The sequence below is a fragment of the Phalaenopsis equestris genome, unplaced genomic scaffold (assembly GCF_001263595.1).
Source record: "Phalaenopsis equestris unplaced genomic scaffold, ASM126359v1 Scaffold000002, whole genome shotgun sequence".
Lineage (NCBI taxonomy): Eukaryota > Viridiplantae > Streptophyta > Magnoliopsida > Asparagales > Orchidaceae > Phalaenopsis > Phalaenopsis equestris.
Window position 1 is genome coordinate 13,981,744 of NW_018164444.1, and position 22,293 is coordinate 14,004,036.

Here is a 22,293-nt window from a genome sequence, read left to right on the forward strand (position 1 = left end):
ATGTATGCAAATGTTTTTACATAAAATCAAACTCTTATTAAATATTATCACATTATCTTATTAAATATTATCATATTACAGGGATATGCATGTAAAGAGCCGTTGGCTTCACAAATGAGAGACTTTTTCCAAGCAGTGCAAGAGGTGAAAAACCATACAAACAAAAGACCAATTGCACAAATAAAATTCATGCTTTATAATAATGTTTTATATCACAACTCTTCACCTAACAAGCTTCACAAATTGACCTCCCTTAATCGTAATCACCCCTAAACAATTAAAACATTTACATACATACCACTCAATTCCTATGAATTTACATATCTAACACATAAAACTGTAACTTTTACATACAAGCCACCTTTCCGATGCATGAAAAGATGTATTTCACATTTTTAAAAGTTAAAATGGTGATATTTTTTATATGATGTGAAATATATCGGTGGTATAAATGTAGAAGGTAAAGTTTAGGGGTTAGATATGTAAATAAATAAAAAAAGTTTGTCATTTATGTAAATGCCCCACTAGTCTTAGTTGGGGTTAAAGAATGGTTAACGAAATGATATCAAATTTTAATATTTACTTAAGTTATAATGAATATGTAATTATGTATTTAAACTTTTAAGGTACACTAACCACATACCACACTAATGAACGTCATTTTTCAAACCGACAAAATAATAATAAAAATAATATTTTTACTGTACAATCATAATAATAAAGTTCAACAAACATAGAAGTCACAACAGATACAAGTGCAGGTAAACAAACTCCACTGCAAATTTTATCCAGCAAACACAGAGAAAGTGAAGCTAAATACCTCAAAACACACGCACAGTGAACAAACTCCCTCCAAATACATTCCTGCATTAAGAAAAGTAAACACAGATGAACGGTACAACTCAACTCACAAAAATAGTTTAATTTGGGTTAATCAAAATTGATCCGACCCAACACAAAGATTATCAAGAAATTCAACAAGAACCCTACCTGCATCAACCTGTTGATTTGAACACGACCGTGTAAACTGTTTAACAAAGCATAGCTATTTGGGTCAATTTCAACTCAATCTCACATTAGCAGGTCAGATTTAATTTAATTTTGAGTTGATTGGTCACCTTGAAACTGAATCCGACCCAATAATTATTCAGATCAATCAAAACTTAGCTTTTTTGAGTGTGAGTCATATACAAAATAAAGATAAAAATTGAGGCTTTTTTATGAAGCAACTCAAATACTTACATTAGTAAGGAACAATCTTCCATCTCTGATTCTTGCCCTTGAGCCACTCCCAGAGCACAATAATGGTTCCATCATGAACTCCTCCATGCTGCTCATCACCATTAAATGCATCAAAATTCAAACTAATGTTGTTCACCATTCTTATGCACCGGAATCCATCGCCTAAATCCCTGCTCTCCGTCCAAAGCACAGACTCGTCGAGGAAATTGGGGTTGTAGGGAACCAATCGGACCTGGCAGAAACACAAACAAAGAACCAATATAAGAACGTTAAAAAAGTCCATATCATAAGTAGTTTATTACCTTTGCACTTCATATGTAGGGGTACACATGCAATTATGCATTGCTGTATGTTTGCAAAAACAAAAAGAGAGACTCATGTGGAAAAAAAAATAGAAACATGAAACCCTTTTTTGGGAAATTTTGCATGGAAATCTCTATAGATCAATTGTGGAGAATGAAGCATTATTCCATTTTTTTATAAGTTAGTTCTAAAGATTTAAACTTTATGTTAACTTTCGTATATAGATAAAAACTTTTGTTAATTAAGATATCAAACCTTAGTCACCATTAACATCGAGATCAAACCAAATGAGAATGAGCTTGAACGTGGCCACCAATAATTTCAAGGGGCATTTACATAAATACCACACTATTCTTTTGTATTTACATATTTAAAACCTAAATTTTCATATTTGCATGCATAGCGTTCAAACCTTTAAAATCACATAAAAAATTGTAAAGGTGAAATACACTTTTCATGTAGGTTCAGGACACCAAAATATTATAAACATAATATGAATGTTTAGGTGTTATATATGTAAATAAATAAGAATTATGCGGTATGAACGTCAATTTCCCAAGTTTAAGTGTAAATTTTGTAATAAGGATGACAAGGAGTATTTCACCTTTTCAAAGTTAAATAGGTGGTATTTTTAATGTGATGTAAAAGAATTGGAAGGAATAAATGTAAAAAGTAAAGTGTAGATGTTAGATATGCAAATACATGAGAATTGAGAGGCATGTATGTAAAAACCCCTTAAAAACAAAAAAATATTGTCCTGAGACCGGACGCAGAGTTATGTCCGAACATTAATGAAGTCCCGCCACGTGTAAATCCCAGTCCCACAACTAAAAAAATGAAAAAAAATATCATGTAGCGCCTTATTTACATGTCTAACCCGGCCCGAACCTGCCTGTTCCCTTCGAAAAGAAAAAACTCAGAATAATCGCTTCTAAAACAAAACCCAGCTACGCGGCTCTTCATTCACTTTTTCCTTCATTCGCATCGCATTGGTTAAGGATTCGCCTTCTGTGACTCTGGTAGCTAGGATTTAGCATTGTCATTAGTTGGTCGAGATAAACTCTAAGTCCCTTTTTACCGCCATGTAAGTTGTGATGTTTAGTTTTTTTCCGATACAAGCTTTGCGCGAAGATTTAGGCTTCGTTGTGGGAAGTCATGAAGTTCTTTTTAACTTTTGAAGCCAGCTAATATACACCAATGGAAGAGTTGAAAGAAACCGAAGAAACTAAGAAGTTGGAAACCGAAGAGCCTAAAATAGTGGAAACGACACTGTCTAAGAAGAAAGAAACAAAAGAGGCTAAGAATAAAGAAACAAAAGAGGCTAAGAGGAAGCTAGTCAAAGAGCCTAAGAAGAAGGAAACCAAAAAGCGGAGTCATCATAAGTCATCCAGGTAAATTTTTTTACTGTGGTTGTACTTGCATTCAAAAGTCTATGGTATTGAGAAAAGAATTGCATCATATAGTATGTTTACTGCATTGTTGAAATTATCATCTGTAACATCACAGTAGCACAACAATAACATCACAGTAACACCATAATAACACCACAATTACACCATACTAACACAAAAATAACACCAATATAACACTAAAATAACATCAAAATAACACTAAACTAATACTAGAATAACACCAACATCACATCACAATAACACCACAATAACACCACAATAATGACACAATAAAACAATAATAACACCACACTTACATCTCGATAACACCAAGACCACCCAAAAATTGTATTATTGTCTTGTTTAGGTGTTATTCTTATGTTATTGTGGGGTTATTCTTGTGTTATCATGTGATTTTATTCTAGTATTATATTGGTATTACTTAGGTGTTGCGGAGTGTCATATAGGTCATGTTTTATTGTGGGGTTATTCTGGTTGAATTATGATATTTTGTTGTTGTATTTTATGCTCTAGGGTGCACTGAAGTGGTGTCAATATGGACAATTATAGATAACAAAATGTCTTTTTATCATGTTCTTTTATTGCAGGTTTTTGAACCCAAAGACATTCAATTGTAGATGTCGTTCATCCGTAGTAAGGGATGTTCTTGATAAGGCCAAACTTAGCCTATCTGAGAAGACCATGAATAACTTGAAAGTAATGAATGTGATTCGATTTTTTTACCTCCCCAATACAGTCTTTCTCTTTCTTTAATTAGTTTGCTGCAGTGTATGATTTTCTCATTGATAAAGTGAATGTCGTTGTCATTAAAATAAGGCAAAACCCGCCATTGGTATATCAATGATTTTGTTTTTCTATTAACGGTTGGTGTCTTGTATAACCTACTAAAATTTCCTTATAGTTATTTATTTATTTGATTTGTCTTGTGTGATTTTCTCATTTTATACAACTCTGTTTTTATGTGCATGCATCATTGGTTGCTTCTGCCGCATCTGAGGCCAAACCTCGCATGTTGAAGTGACCAATAAATGTGGGTTGGAGCTCTTCACATATTCATTTAGCATTCAAGAGGCTCAACCCTGGACAAGCATGTCATTTATTTCATAGCATAACTTTTTTCCTTTTTGGTATTTATGTAACATTATTGTTGTGGTATTTAGAGATTTCTTAGAGAATTTTGTTGTATGTTTTATTGAGGTTTTTTTGGAGAGTTTTATTTTGGTGTTATTTTTGCTTTGGAGTTATTTAGTTTTATTATATTTAAGGAAATTTTTAAACATTCTATAATTTCATTGTAAGTATATGATTATTTTTTGGATTTGAAAGATGATGAATACCAATTGCTCACTCTCACAGTTGAAGGACCATCTAGTCTAATTAAACAAATCTCACACACTTAAACTCACTCCACACCATAGCCACTTGTTTCATATGATGTTTGATCATCACGTCTCAAGTGAAATCACCCCGCAGCCTCCATGTATAGCCCGCAATAAGTGATTTGAAAAAATAATCCATTTACTCCTAAATCAAGAAAAATTTCTTATTGAATTCCAAGAATCAATAAATTCCCGTTTTTCTAATTTAGAAAACATGGTGACAGTCCTCCAAGGAAGAGGAAATTTAATTCCCCATATACTTCATTCAAGCTTAAAAGGAGAAAAACAATAAAGAATTCTGAGCCAAAGCCCAAATACACTTTAGAAGATTTACTTGTACACATTGAACAATAAGAGGAGACAATAAATTTACCTGTACATATTGAAACATCAATAACATCAACAGAACAACCGACATCAACAACAACAAAAGCTGTAGAAATTTCAACAATTGGTGATGATCATTTAATTGTACACATTGAACAACCAACGACAAGAGAAGCTGTTGATACTCCAATACTTGGTGATCACCATTTACCTGCAAATATTGATAATGTCGAGCAAGAAAGAGTAACAGAACCTGTAAAGGCAACAACCATTGGGAATGACCCATTACCATTAGATATTGATATAGTAGATTAAACACTAAAGGATGTTGTGGAAACTTTCAAGCCACCCATTCCTATTATATCTTCAAATGAAGAGAGATCAACAAGCCACCCTAGGAGAAATTATTGATGACTATCCGTCAATGTATGAAAATAAGTTAGTAAATGACTCTTCTTTTTGTGTCCATTTTTTTTTTTTTGAAGAGTATTTGAAGAGTATTTTGGTTTTGTACGCTCATCCAGCGGAGCTAGTTGTCGATTTTTATGGTAGACCACAAATATTTCATCAAAATGTAGACAATAATAGACCAATGTTGTACCAAATACAATGATAAGTAAATCTTCATCTACTTTATGTTATGCAGTACTCTTATGTGCTAACCCTAAACCCTATTTGTTAACGATGCAAAAAATGATATTATGATTGATATGGGACATGTTGGAATAAGCAGTTCTGACATTGATGACATACTGCAAAATGAATGGTTTGCAAATGAACATGTGGATGTTTTTGTCATGCTAATGGAGAATAAGATGAATAAAACACTTGCATTTTACAACCATACATATACGTTTCACCACTACACTAGGTAAATATTCATATTTAAGTCAAATCCTAAAAAGTCAACTTCGTCCACTATGATAAATTCATATGTTATTTGTTGTGTCATTTTATGCAGGCTTATAGAGATAAACATGCCAATGTCTGTGGATCAAATAAAAAAGAAAACGGTAAAAAATTTAGAAATTATTTTACTTCCTATCATTATTGATAAACAACATTAGACATTGTTAGTTGGGGAATTGAAAGAAGGTAAATGGAAAATATATGCCCTTTGCCAAACAAGATGCATAAAGCAATAAACCATTGTAAGCATACTCAACAAGATGCATAAGTAAAATTTAGCAAAGTAAACATACTCAACATTCAATTCAAAATAAAACTTTGCAGATCAAACTATTTGTAAAAGATGCTGGAAAAACTTTCAGAAGCGATCTCACCAAATGATCAGTTGTCATGCCTAACGGTATCCTAGTCCAAAACAATGGATATAACTGCAGCTTGTTCATTTGTAAATATATGGAAATTTTAGTACAGGTCGATAAAGGTGATTGGAGTGAAAAATTAGGCTGGTAGACAGAGATGTCAAAATTTAGAGCTGAGTTTGCGTGTGATATATACATGTGGGTTGTCTCAAACATAAATGATTTCTAAACAATTAATTATAAACATTTTAAATTTGATTAAGTATTTCATATTATTGTAACTATGTTTATTGATCATCATAATGTTAAGTAGACTCTTCTTCTTATTAAAATCGACCAAAAACAATAAAAATTTCACCGCAAAAAACAATTCAATACCACAGCACCTCAATAAAATGAGGTCAACAAATTTACCTTGAGGACATCATAATACTATTCCAATAATAGCTAATACAACTCCAATAGCACTGCCCAAAAACACGTAAATAACACCACAAAAAACTAGCAAAAAGACATAAATACAATGCCAATAATACCACAAAAACACTCCAATAATGCCGCAAAAACTCGTCATAACATTGTGGTGTTATTGGCATAGTTGTGCGGTATTATTAGAGTATTATTGTTGCGTTATTATCCAGGTTTTGCGGCGGTGTTACTCGCGTTATTTCCCGATGTTATTGCGGCGTTATTGGTGCATTTTGCGGTGTTATCACCATAAAACCACGCCAATAATGCCGTAATAATACCGGAAAGCAACACGAGCAACACTACCGCAAAACCTGGATAATAAAACCGCAAAACAACGATGATAACACCATCGCAAAAACACTCTTGATAACACCGCACCAACACCTGCCACATAAATACACAATAACATAGAGGTGTTATTGGCGTGATTTTCCGGCATTATTGACGTATTATTGGGGTATTATTGCTGCGTTACTAAACATGTTTTGCGGCGGTGTTATTCAGGTTGTTTTTCAATGTTATTGTGGTGTTATTCACATTGTTTTCTATCATTATTGTGGCATTATTGTTGTATTATTGGGGATATGTATTATATATGAAGGTTTTATGTATAGATTTGCTTTAAAAATGTTAAAATAATATTAATATTAAAATATCAATTGACTTACCTTTTCCAAGATTAACATATGTACTACTCAATTCTTATGTATTTACTTGTCTAGCTCCTAAACTTCAATTTTACATTTAAGCATGTCATCTTACCTAGGCATGAAATTATATACTTTATTTTTTTAAAATTAAAATAATAATATTTTTCATGTGTAGTGAATGATTTAAGAGTGGTAAAAATATAAAAAACAAAGTCTAGGTGTTATATATTTAAATATGTTATATATTTAAATATGTAAGAATATGAAGGTATATATATAAATGCCCATGTTCTTTTATATAAATTGAAAATATTAATTTGATTGTTAATGCCATTCAATTCCTATTTGTTTACACAATAACAACTAAATTTTGTTTTTTATATGTGTCATCCACATAATTTTAAGCATGCATTCATGATTGAAGAGATATTTATAATGAAATATCTTTAATTTTTGATGAATTTAATTAATTATTTAAATATTTGAGAAATAATTTCATATGCATTGTGGTAAAATTAATCAAACCTTCAGAGTGACAAAGGCTCGAATTGACTCGTTTACACCTCTAGGCACGTGAGTGTTTAAAGCAATTGGGTTAAGAAAATATTATATAATATATGAAGGTTTTATGTATAATTTTGCTTTAAAAAAATGTTAAAATATATACTCTATTTGTTTAAAGTTAACTAAATTTTATTTTTTATATGTGTCATCCACATAATTTTAAGCATGCATTCATGATTGAAGAGATATTTATAATGAAATATCTTTAATTTTTGATGAATTTAATTAATTATTTAAATATTTGAGAAATAATTTCATATGCATTGTGGTAAAATTAATCAAACCTTCAGAGTGACAAAGGCTCGAATTGACTCGTTTACACCTCTAGGCACGTGAGTGTTTAAAGCAATTGGGTTAAGAAAATATTATATAATATATGAAGGTTTTATGTATAATTTTGCTTTAAAAAAATGTTAAAATATATACTCTATTTGTTTAAAGTTAAAGTAATAATATCATTCATGTGATATGAATGATTTTGAGTTGTAAAAATATAAAAACCAATTTTAGGTGTTAGATATTTAAATATATAAAAAATGGGTGGTTTACCGCTGTTCTTTTTTATAAATTTAAAATATTAATTTGAAAATGATATTTAACACCGTAAAATAAATGTTTTAGAATAAAAATAAATATTTCAATAAGTTAAAACGCCAACAATACCGTAAAATCACTCCAATAACACCGTACAAGAAGGTCAACTCAAATGCTATAACATTCCAATAAAGCCGGAGTTTTCCTCCAATAACGCCATGGTTTTCCTCCAATAACGCCACAAGAACATGTCAATAATCGCTCAATAACACTGCAATAATATCTTAATAACACCACTAAAACAATCAAAATCAAGGTGTTATTGGCGTGCTTTTTATGCGGCGTTGTTATTAGTGTTTTTTTTGCAAAATAACATCGTACGTATACGCCAATAATGTTGGATAACTCCAATAACACTACGCATAAATCCAATAACATCACGGAAAAAACTAATACCGCCGAAAAAAAAAGCCAATAAGGCGGCGGAGAACTCCAATAACACTGCGAAAAACACAAATACTGTCGAAATACAACGCCAATAACGCTGTGGAGAATCACGGATAACTCTAATGACACCGCGGAAAACCCCAATACCACCGAAAAACAACGCCAATAGGACCACAGAGAGCTCCAATAACATCGCAAAAAGCAACAATACCACCGGAATACAACGCCAATAACACCGCGGAATAACTCCTCAGAATTAATCAAACATTTCTGGTATGTCATGTGATATGAATGATTTTGAGTTGTAAAAAATATAAAAACAAAGTTTAGGTGTTAAATATGTAAATATATAAAAATTGGGTGGTCTATATGTAAATGCCTCGGTTCTTTTTTATAATTTTAAAATATTAATTTGAAAATGATATTTAACACCGTAAAAATAAATGTTTCAAAATAAAAATAAATGTTTTAAGAATTAATGTTTCAATATTTTACAACGCCAATAATACTGTAAAATCACTCCAATAACACCATACAAGAAGGTCAATAACTCAAATGCCAAAACATTCCAATAACGCTGCGATTTTCCTCCAATAACACCGCAAGAACATGCCAATAACAGCTCAATAACACTGTAATAATATCTCAATAACACCGCTGAAACAATTCAAAATCGAGGTGTTATTGACGCGTTTTTTATGTTGCGTTTTTATTGGTGCTTTTTTGTAAAATAACACCGTAAGGCTATGTCAATAATACCGTTTTTTTATTCAACAATATTATTTACCGTGGTTTTGTGTTAATGGAATGAAACTAAGGTGTTGTTGGCATGGAATTTATGCGGCGTTGTTATTAGATTGTTTTTTTGGTATTATTCAGGTATTATTTTCGTAGTTTTGCGGTGTTGTTCGAGAGTTTATGCGATGTTATTGCGAAATTTTTAGGGTGTTATTAACATGGGTTTCTGGTGTTATTGAATGAAAACATGTGTTATTGACGTGTTTTCTTGCAGTGGTATTATTGCGGCGGTATTTATGATAATATTGTGGTGTTATTGGCATTGTGAAGCGGTGTTATTTGAGAGTTATTGAGATGTTATTGGCGAGGTTTTGCGGCAGCGTTAATGGCGTAATTTTGCAATATTATTTCAGTGTTACTAAAGTTGTTTTGCGGTGTTATTGGATGGAAGTCGGGGTGCTATCGTGGACTTTTTTTATGCGGCAGTGTTATCGGAAGGAAACAAATATATTAATGGGATATTATTAAAAAACATATTTGAAAAAAATAATTTGCATTTTTATTAATTAATATTTTCTTTTTTTTCTCATAATTGCTCGTCCTATTTGTCATTTATTCTAATTCTATCTAAAATTAAAATAATATTTTTGCTTATGCAAAAAACAAGCTGACTCAACTTGTAGATTTAATCAAACTCAAACTAAGAGTTTCCGAGGCTTGAATAGACTCGTTTACACCTCTAGGCACGTGAGAGATTAAAGCATTTTGATTAAGAAAATATTTATATAATATATGAAGATTTTATGTATAATTTTGCTATAAAAATGTTAAAATATATACTCCATTTGTTTAAAGTTAAAATAATAATATTACTCCTGATATGAATGATTTTGAGTTGTAAAACATATAAAAACAAAGTTTAGGTGTTAGATATTGAAATAGATAAGAATTGGGTGGTCTATAAGTAAATGCCATGTTCTTTTTTATAAATTTAAAATATTAATTTGAAAATGAAATTTAACATCGTAAAAATAAATGTTCCAAATTAAAATCAAATATTTGAAAAATAAAAACTACAATATGTTACAACGTCAATAATACCGCAAAACGACTCCAATAACACCGTACAAGAACGTCAATAACTTAAATGCCATAACATTCTAATAACGCTGTGGTTTTCCTCCAATAACACCGCAAGAACACGTCAATAACAATTCAATAATACTACAATAATATCTAAATAACACCACTGAAACAATTCAAAATCGAGGTGTTATTGGTACGTTTTTTATGCGGCGTTGTTATTGGCATTATTTTTTCAAAATAAAGCCGTAAAACTATGCCAATAATACCAGATAACTCCAATAACACCGCGGAAAAAATCAATACCACCGAAAAAAATGCCAATAAGGAAACAGAGAACTCCAATATTACCGCGAAAAACATTAATACCACCGATACATTGCCAATAACACTGCAAAGAACTCCAATAACACCGCGGAAACTCCAATAACATTGTGGAAAACACTAATACCACCGAAAATAATGCCAAGAGAACCGCAGATAACTCCAATAATACCACGGAAAACAACAATACCATTGAAATACAACGCCAACAACACCACAGAAAAACTCCAATAACACCGGAAAACAACGCTAATAATAAGACGAACCAGTCCAACAAACTGCGGAAATAAACACCAATAACATGGCTCAATATAATCAATAATACCGCAACAACACACGAGAAACACCCGTAATACTGCGGTATCACTTCAATAATACTAAAATCGCCGACTAATCACGCCAATAACACCTTTGAACAACACCAATAACCCGCGGTATATTGGTGGTGTTTTTGTTTTCTTGTGGTATTATTTAGGTTGTTTTGCGGGTGATGTGGTGTTATTGTGGTGTTCTTTGAGTGAAATATTGTTGTCTATGTTGTGATATTAAAAAATACCTACTTAACCTAACAAAAACACCTCAATTATTAATATATCTAGCTTAATAATCACACTATGACCACAAGTTTTATAACAGAAGCACTGAACAAATAAGTTTAGGTGAATTATATAGAGCTCTTCTTGATTTGAAAAGTCATCTATCTAAATCTTTACCTGAAGAGGGCTTAGGAAGGGAATACCTTTAACATTAGTAGATATTGATCTACCTATAACAAACACAATTTGATTGGGGGAGATAATTTTGTGAGGTGTTTAGCAAGTCGTGAGGCTAGGAGTTAAGTGATAAGTTTATTAAAAAATATTGCAAAGACTAATAGACTTTAATTGATTCCAATTTTAAGAGTTATTGATCTTATGATGAGAATAAGAGAGGAACTAGTAATAGCATCAAACACATCATATTTGATAATTTGCCAACATTTTTTAATCATAATCTCCTTAAATAGAATTAATAGTCCATTGATCACTCTCAATCCATTGATTATCATAAGATTTCATAGTGGGAGTAATAATTCCTTTTTAAATTAATCAAAGACTAAACATATTTAGTATTTTTTTTCTCTTTCTTAAAAAATCTGCAAGGTTGGAAATATTAGTGTTGGCCTTGAGAATAACTCTTTCACTACAATTAGAATTGTTATATTCCTTAGATTGTTCTAGGTTGATTACTTCTTCGTAAAACACTTTTAATCTATTGAATTTAAATCATAATCTCCTTAAATAAAAAACATTACTATCAGGGGCTAAGGCAACATTCCAATTAGAAGCCAAAGTTTAAAAATAAACCTCATAAGAAAGCATTCCAACATGTTTTGGCCTATAAACTCAAAGTTGGAGACATTCTCCTTAATGGCGATAAAATACTTGACTTTATGATTAATAATTCTTTTTTTAATTAATCAAAGACTAAACAAATTTAGTATTTTTATTCTCTTTCTTAAAAATCTGCAAGCTTGAGAAAATTAGCGTTGGCCTTGAGAATAATTGTTTCACTACAATTAGAATTGCTATATTCCTTAGATTGTTCTAGTGTGATTACTTCTTGGTAAAACACTTTTAATCTATTGAATTTAAATCATAATCTACATAAATAAAAAACACTACTATCAGAGGCTATGGCAGCATTCCAATTAAAATGCCAAAGTTTCAAAATAAACCTCATTAGAAAGCCACATGTTTTGGCCTATAAACTCAAAGTTAGAGATATTCTCCTTAATGGCGATAAAATACTTGACTTTATGATTAATAATTCTTTAATCAAAGACTAAACATATTTACTATTTTTATTCCCTTTCTTAAAAAATCTGCAAGCTTGAGAATATTAGTGTTGGCCTTGAGAATAACTCTTTCACTACAATTAGAATTGTTATATTCCTTGGATTGTTCTAGTTTGATTACACCTTGGTACACTTTTAATCTATTGAATTTAAATCATAATCTCCTTAAATAAAAAACATTACTATCAGGGGCTAAGGCAACATTCCAATTAGAAGCCAAAGTTTAAAAATAAACCTCATAAGAAAGCATTCCAACATGTTTTGGCCTATAAACTCAAAGTTGGAGACATTCTCCTTAATGGCGATAAAATACTTGACTTTATGATTAATAATTCTTTTTTTAATTAATCAAAGACTAAACAAATTTAGTATTTTTATTCTCTTTCTTAAAAATCTGCAAGCTTGAGAAAATTAGCGTTGGCCTTGAGAATAATTGTTTCACTACAATTAGAATTGCTATATTCCTTAGATTGTTCTAGTGTGATTACTTCTTGGTAAAACACTTTTAATCTATTGAATTTAAATCATAATCTACATAAATAAAAAACACTACTATCAGAGGCTATGGCAGCATTCCAATTAAAATGCCAAAGTTTCAAAATAAACCTCATTAGAAAGCCACATGTTTTGGCCTATAAACTCAAAGTTAGAGATATTCTCCTTAATGGCGATAATTCACTTGACTTTATGATTAATAATTCTTTAATCAAAGACTAAACATATTTACTATTTTTATTCCCTTTCTTAAAAAATCTGCAAGCTTGAGAATATTAGTGTTGGCCTTGAGAATAACTCTTTCACTACAATTAGAATTGTTATATTCCTTGGATTGTTCTAGTTTGATTACACCTTGGTACACTTTTAATCTATTGAATTTAAATCATAATCTCCTTAAATAAAAAACATTACTATCAGGTGCTAAGGCAACCTTCCAATAAGAAGCCAAAGTTTCAAAATAGACCTCATGAGAAAACCACATGTTTTGGCCAATAAAGCTAAGATGATCGCTCTTAAATCTTCATTAGAATAATTAAGCACAATAAAATCACCACCCACACCCATGAATAAATGATAGTACCACAAACTAATCTAAGTTGATCACAAATGTCTCTTCTAATTTGTTTAGAATAACTAGCATCAATATGAATTCATAAAATAAAGGATTGCTGGAAAGAAGTAAAAGTATGCAACAAATTAATTATGGTTAATTTAATATTAACTTTAAACCAATTCTTCCAACAAATGCACAACTTGTTAGAAAAGCTGGCATGACGAACATGATAGCTTACAGATTTATAGATTTAAATAAATTTATCCACTTGCACCAATGGTTCAACAAGAATAAGGAAAAAAATCTTATAAATCCAGCAAAGATTTTTAACCTAAGCGAAAACAATTATTTGAAATAAAACTCGTACATAAGAAGTTTTTTAGGGAATTATATATCATCATCTAAATCCATCAACATGCTCGTATATGCTTCCATGGGATGCAATGTAAGATAAATTCTGCTAATTTTGAGTAATTACAAGTGAACATAGGGGAAGATGTAACAAAAAAAAAAAAAAAACATGGTTTTGAATTTTAGATATTTACCTGACTGAGACAATCCGACATTGCAAACAATGGGTCGCATAGAAGAACTGGATCTTGGCTTGAACAAGCCTCTTTCTCATTTCCTGCATACCATGTTTCATGTTAGAGAATAATAATATTATATATAAGAAAACATGTTCATGAATATAGAAAACATATACTTTTTATTCTCTTGTTTTTCTCCCAATACTCTTTTAACTTAGAATTAGATATTCCGTTTGGCTGCATCTTCGTTGGGTCATTCAAATTGCGCTCTTTATTCAATATTTTTTTCTTATTTGATTTTTGCTTTGACTGAGGTTCTCTCCCATTCAATATGTCATCGATATCAACTGATAATTTCTTAAATGACTCCAACACGTAATTCTCAGCCTGTTCATTTCCTGCTGCTTTAGTAATAATTTGATATGCAAGTTCTTGAACTTGTGTGATAAATATGAGGTCACTTGAAGAACTTGATAACATTTGTGTCTTCTCGAGATGTCTATATCTAGAGTTGTTATAAATGTCCCTTTTTGCATTAATTTCAATTATCTTTCTGTTGGAACGCAAGAGATGCCTATCACCAGACTTCGCCAAGGGATGATTATGACTTTTTATAAATTTCTTAACTGACCAGTTGCCTTCAACATCAACGACATATCGAATCATGGCTAGACAACCAGTCCTCGTGTCTGCTCTTTTGAACTTCACTGTGTTATTGAACTTCGGCTCTCTTTTGTAACCAGCCTTACCACAAATGAAGTCTTTCGTCTTAATGTTCTTCGAATTCGGCCAAAAACTACTGTGGTCCTTTCGAACAGTAAATCCAATATGGTGTGCATAAGCACAATATTGTTCATATGCTTCATTCTCATTATGGACAACCGTGCGAAGAAAACTGTCTGGAATTGGATCATTGCAAACAATTTTAGGCTCGGGAAACTGCAAATTTAAAAAACATAATAAACTTTATTAGATATAAAAATAATACCAATCAAATAGTAAAATTTCAATAAAACCAATACATTCCACTAGAACCTTCGTAATCACACAATGACACCAGAATAATATCGGATTAACACCACAATATCATCGAAATAACACTATAAAAATGCAGCAATAATACCACATCCCCTCCTCAATAAAACCGTAGTATTACACATCTAATAACACCACAATAACACCGGAATAAAATCAAAATAGCACATAGATAACACCAGGATAACACCATTAAAACACCAAAATAATACTCCAATAAAACAAAGTAATTAACCTCCAATAACACTAGAAAAACACAACAATAACATAAGAATAACATCTGAGAAATGCCGCAATAACACCACATCAATAAAATTGTAACATTACACATCGAATGATGCCGAAATACACCGGAATAAAACTTGTATAACACCATGATAATATATAAATAACACCACAATAAAACATGAATAACATCGAAATAAAACAAAGCAACCTCTAATAACACGAGGAAAACAAAACAATAAATACCGCAATAACACCACATCCCCACTCCATTAATGTCGCAATACCAACATTTCAGGCGCAACTAAACTCACCCCATTATCATAATTCTCGCCAATATTTCGAGAATCCATCATCATTTTCTGGTCCTGGTCGAGAGAGACATCCATCGCCGTGAAAACCCTGGTTGATGGATACGCAAATGAAAAACACGACAAAAAACCTAAACGTGACAAAATGCGCCTTTTCGAAGGGTCCCGCCGAGGCAAAAAAATGAGAAAATGCGCTTTTTCAAAAACTTAGGCGGATTCAAGCCGGGTCACGCAGTAAGAAAAAACACATTTTTTTTTGTTTTTTAATCGGTCGGACCCGCATTTACACTTTACGAATTTTTATTGGAGGGCCGAATATTTTTTCAAAACTACATGTTACTCAACATTCTTTTAATGAGATATCACTTAGTTGATTTTTAAAACCTTATGAATCCACCATGGTTGCAGCATACTGAAGCATATTTCTTCTAGTCCGAAACCCTCTTAACTGTTACTTGGTTTGACGGATTACTAGGTTGCACAAAACCTAATAAATCTATTAAAAATGCAACAAATCCCAATAATCTTATATATTTTTTTAACCAGAGTATGAATTATGGAATCTTCTGAAGATGGAATGTAAAATATGAGTTCATACACTATCCAAAGCCTTCCAAAGATATCAGCAAGTTATACGGGAAATATTAAGCTTACTGGATGAGTTGCTCCAGAGGAGTGCTTGATAGCTTCACCAGTAGCCTTGTTGATGAGAGCAAAAGCAGGGAAGCTCTCTTCATCCTTCACTTTTGTGCTGTATCTCAGATCTTTAATCCAGTGCTGAACACAAAGAAAATGAGAAATGGAAGTATAAATAACCCAAAGAAGTAAAGAAAAGATGACATGAAAGCGCAACATAATCTGATCAAAGGGTTTTAATGTTTCATCATTGGTCACAAAAATCTATTTCAGAAGTAGAGACAAAGGAGAAAAGATCCAAAAGCCACAAAGGAAGACCACTTGATCACCACGGAATCAAGAACTATAATAAATCGCTAATAAAATCATAAAAGGCAAAAGAGCCAAAACCGAAATCATCGGAGAAGAGTTAAGAAAAACAGTAACCAAGTTTCGTTCAGGATTAAAGAGAATCCTGAAAACCTTGCCTGATACTCATCGCTGGGATCCTGCCTCGCGAGAATAACCTTTCCATCACGAATCGAGAGCGAATAATTCTCCTCCGCCTTGGTGAACACCCTCACAGTCGGCTGCCGATAGAGAGATCCACCCTCCCCCTCATGGCTCGCATTATCGGAGTATCCCGAGCGGTGGCATCCCTCCTCTTTTTTAATTTCGTGTCGAGAGTCATGGAAAGGATCGTCCACGACGGGAGAAGGGCGAGGAGGTGGCGGCGCATCGAAGAATGGTGGTGGCGGAGGTTCAGAAAACGGTGGCGGAGGAGTGAACCCAGCCCCGGGTTGATGGGAGACGTGGTGGACGCCGGGAGGAGGTTGGAAGGGTTCGGGACCGTCTTCTGGGGAAGGGAAATGAGGAGGAGAGCGGTTTCTTTCATCTTCGTCGTCGTCGGGGCTGTGATGGTGCTCGTCATGGCGGGGGGGGGGGGCCCGAAAGGAAACTCCATTCTCGAGGGCTAGGAGGTGCTGAGATGACACCGTACAGAGCGAGTGGGACGAGTTTAAATGCAAGACGAAGCGCAAAAATGTCAATATATTGTCTATTTTAGTTAAAATTTGGCTTTATTGTTTTATTTCCGGGAATTTACATACATACCAATTATTATGCATTTACATATATCAAAACCTTCATTTTTACAAGAATGCCGCTTAACATATACATTTGATATATAGGCAGTAGGTTAGGTGTTGTTTTTGTAAAATTAAAAAATTTTGGTATGAGATATGTAAATGCATAAGAATTATATGCTACGTGAATGATATGTGCAATTCTTCTAATGTGATTTTATGCCCTTCCTATATTTATATCAATATTATTATTTTTAATAACAATCTGAAATGAATCTTTATTCGATTAAGAAAATCCATAATAGCATCATTGATATCAAGTATTTAATATATAGTATATTCATGATGTAAATACTTTTTAATTTAGACCCATCCCCTAGCAATTTGGCTCTCAAGATAGTTAAAATTTCCATCAGAAAATGATTTTAATTTGTTGTTCGTACTTATTATATGTTTGAGGCACTTGTAGTTGTTTGAAGAAACAATTGTGAAACTGTTATAGAAGAAATTGACATTCAAAAAGCTGCAGTGAATATTATAATTTTTTTTTATTAAAAAAAATTAGAACATAGCTTTATGGGCCATATTGCACAACACTATTTATTACTATAGTTTTCTTTTGAAAAAACAGGTGAAACTCGATTTTTTCAAACACACAAGTCTTTTGTCTCTTCAAATGAAACACTGGGGGTGATGGTTGGAAGTATAGCCGTTTGTGGTGCTATTAGTTGGTCGTTACTAAGATCGTCTACTGAATTTTTAAATTCTGACATCTTCTGGTCTGCGTAAGCTTTATAAGTCTCAACAAAAATATATCCATCTTCTAGAAAAATAGGAACCATAATCTCATCAAAAGTCACAAGTTCCTTTTGATTATCTGGAAGAAAAGGCATTAAATGTATCCACATAAAAGGGAGTTCCACGAGGAAAGACATCATCAGATTAAAATTCTCTTTCGAACTGTTCTTTAGTGTCTATGGTGTCTCCACCCAACTTTTTGATGACACCCTGCTCAGTGATGTAGTAGATCACTTATATGGTTGTGCATTCTAATTCAACATGTCTAAATCCGCAGCACTTGTAACATCTTCTGGCTGTGATAGACTTGCGGATTGGTTTTGCTGGATAGTAGCAAGGGGGATTGGTTGGTGATGCGGTCTCTTCACTTTGAAAGCTAGAGTCTACAACTTTAGGCAATAGTACGTTGGTAAGAACTTGTGTTGTGTTTCTTGCTTCATCTACATATTTTCTTGTTTTCCCTTAGTGCTTCCAAATCACGATCGAGAGTAACCTCCCACTGGGTTTCCTCTTCAATATCCATAAGACTTCGCTGAAAACGGCAGAGCTCTCATCGTATCTCGCCTCTGGTAGGCTCGACCATACTTTTCCATAGTGGCATGTTTGATGGTTTGGGATATGTGGAAGGAGAAAAGGAGAAACAAAGAAAGATAAGAAAAAAAAGATAAACGAAAAGAAAGAGAAAAAAATTTGGTGTATGGGATTGGGTAGGAGCGGATGCAAGAAACCCTAGGATGGGACTAGAGTTGGTCTAGCTCTGATATCAAATGATACCAGAGTTAACCCAAATCACGATGCAAGACACAATTTTACTACTGACTTAAAATAAGGTTACAACGAAGACTCGAAATAACGAAAGACAACACAAAAAACTAATGACTCAACAAAGAAGATGCAACACACTTGGTGATGAGAGAGTTTGGCGAGTGGAGGCTAGATTGGCAGTTGCGGTGAAGACCGGAGAGGTGGGAGCTGCTGTGGAAGAAGTAGGACAGCGGGTTAGAGATAGTAACGACGTCAAACCACAGCTCGAGAGAAGCAGGAACGTTGTTGAAGGCTGGATCGACGGCTGCGGTGAAGGCTGGAGAGATGAGGGCTACTATGGAAGAAGCAGAATAGCAGCTAGGAAGGTTCACCATCACTTTTAGAGAGTGGAGAATGAGTGGGAAAGCACTGACAACGATGAGAAAGGTCTGAACATCAAGGTAGTTCTTGTGGGGGTGCCACCGGGCTGCTGAGAAGGAACTGAAAGGGCTGGAAAACAAGTTGGAGGGGTTGTTGCGACTGGACGGGAGCAAAGTGGCTGACAACACTGAAAGAGGGGCAGTAGTGGCTGGATTCTAAAATGAGGGTAGGGAAACATAAGTATGGTAAGATAAATGTCTCGTTGGGGTCGAGCTACAGCCGGAGCTCGATGTCTAATGCAACCCTTGATGAGAAAATGCCAAGGCCAAAACCTAAATTCATATATATAAAATAGAACCCCTTACTCTAGACACATCAACTCCGATTTATAAAGAGACTTGGCTCAATTAGGAAACACTAAAATAAAAAGGAGAATAAAATCAGATTTTAGATTTTAAGAAAGACTTTAAAAATGAGGAGAGCAAAATCAGATTCAAATTTGATAAAAGAATTTAAATTATAATTGAAATTCAGATTTAGGAAATATGAATAAAATATTAAGAAATTTGATTTGGAAATTCAGTTTAGGAAAGGGATTATAATGAAATTTCAAATTTATGAAAGAGGAATAAAAATATTCAAAATTCTGATTTGGAAATAGTTATATTAGTAAGGTGCTAAAAATGAAAGAGGAAAAAGGGGAGAGAAGGAAAAGGGAGGAGCAGCAACCCCACTTCTTTTGAGGATCGATTGGTCCTCTATAGCCCCTACGTCATTTTGTCCCAGACATGATATTTAATTTATCAAGTGTTTCATCTGAATATAAAAATATTAAAAGATTTATAAGTCATATCATGTTTAGCTGAACATAACATTAATAAATCTCAAATTTGATAAATTATATTCAAGGAATTAGTAAATTCTGGCGGTGGAATTATTTGACCCGCAAATTCTTGAATCTCAGCCTTACTATGACCTCATGAATCTTGGACTTGAGCCACATTTTCACGATTTTGTTAAATATATGGTTTACTTTATGAGGGATTTAGAAATCCCTCTATAAGAAGATCGGAGAATTTACTTTAAATCCACCATAAATCCAACATGGAATCAACAACCAAATAGCCCCCTGACATATCATTATAAGAACTCTTAGGAGTTCTTTGGTTGCACCATTAAAGCGAGATTTATGTAAGATTTGGATGAAGGCTTTCCAATCAGTTTACAATGACCTATAATTTGATAGCAAAATCAATCCAAGCTTATTTGGATTCATCAAATCCTAGAAGAAAACATAGATGTATCAAATCTTTGTGAAACTATAATTACAAGATTTAAGCAATCTCATCATCCTTATTAAGCTCCATCTCGGCTTGCTCCTCTTTGTGCTTGCCCCTTTCTCCTCGTAAGTTCTTTTGTCATCCTTGCACTAGTCCTCTCCTTGCATCTCCTTATCTCTTTGTTGAAACCCTCGGCTTGCTCAATTCGGCTAGCTCAATACTTTGACCTACTCAATACCTTCCTGGCACGCTTGATACCCTTGGCAAACCACTTCATTTTTTTTCTCTTCGCTCTTAGTTTTGGATCTTATGATTTTTTGCCTTGTTGATATTCAACCTATGATGTCATTTGTTGGTTTGAGTGATTTTGGTGGAATTTCAAGAAACCATAATTCATATTTTTATGATATATCAAGTACATTTTTTTTTATTTTTAAATATTTTGAAAAAAAGCCACTTAGCAATATCAATAAAATTTGTCGATTTCTTTTCAAGAACTTGTTAGATTTATTTACCTAGTTGAATTTTTCATGAAATATGGTGAAGGAGTTCATATAGATGGCTAATAAAATAAAGCATTGTTTGCTAGTTACAACTACATTATGGCATTGTTATTAAGCACATGAAAGAGCTTTTCATTGTCAATGATAGTTTCGTTTGATCAAATAACAAAAGTTCTTTTTATTCTTGTAAAATTCTGAGTTTCTCTCCATGGCAATATGTTATAAAAATTATTGCCTTTTTATTGTTGAGTCGCTCTCCTACCATTTTGGATGGCCACTCCTCACTCTAGTGAATATGAATATGTTTGTTGCTCTAGTTTTTAAGATGCAAGTTGGAAGGAGAAAATAAATGATAAGTTCATTTCACAAAATCACAAAATAAGAGAGAATGACAACCAATGACCAATCAGAACTAAAAATAGTTTAGTCCTCCTGATTTGTTTGAGTTAAATAACAATGATCAAAAATAAATTGGGTGCCTAAGTGGCTATGAATTTACTAGTGAAAAAGATTTTAAAAGAGATACACATAGATTTACATGATACAACAATGTGAGACTTCAAATGAAAATATGAAGTGTAGTGATAATATTGTAAATAAATATGATGAGCTTGAAAGGATGTGTAGTATTGATACAATTCAAGTTATTTCCTAAGTTGTTTGTGACACTTAATTTCCGAAATCCATTCCATGAATATGGCATGGCGCGCTTGAAAAATGTGCAATAATAGTATAGCAAATGAAAATCTTAAACATGCATCTCAATAGCACAGGCCACCATTGCAACATCACAGGTTAAACATTTAATTGAAGAAAAAGTATAGCATGACAGCCCATTTCTTGTAGGGTTTATTGTTGGATGATGCATTCTTTTATGTATGATTTTAATAAGAATAACTGACAATATATAGTCATGAATACATATGGAAAATGTCATTAGAAACGTATTCCGTTGTACTTAATGCAATGTCATAGAGGAGTGTGAAGAAAATGAAGGCTTGCTCAATGATTTGATAATGAGTAGAATTTCATTTGACCATAGATCTTCCCCATCTTTAATCTCCGGCAAACATTATGTAGATCATGTCCTTGTAGACCATCCAACAATATCATAATAGTGTTTCCTCGTGCCATCTGTGGCTTTTATTTAACTTGG

At 32.8% G+C, this 22,293-nt stretch overlaps 1 protein-coding gene across 1 annotated transcript; it reads right to left on the reverse strand.

Moving 5' to 3' along the window:
- Positions 1–678: 678 nt before the first annotated feature.
- On the reverse strand, positions 679–19,368 carry LOC110031142. Its single transcript, XM_020734250.1, has 7 exons — positions 19,188–19,368; positions 16,835–17,403; positions 16,386–16,508; positions 14,337–15,099; positions 14,176–14,258; positions 1,243–1,474; positions 679–864 (listed from the first exon to the last, which is right to left on the reverse strand). The coding sequence occupies exons 1-6, from the start codon at positions 19,366–19,368 to the stop codon at positions 1,244–1,246; spliced, it is 1,950 nt and encodes a 649-aa protein (XP_020589909.1). The 3' UTR covers positions 679–864; position 1,243.
- Positions 19,369–22,293: the final 2,925 nt, after the last annotated feature.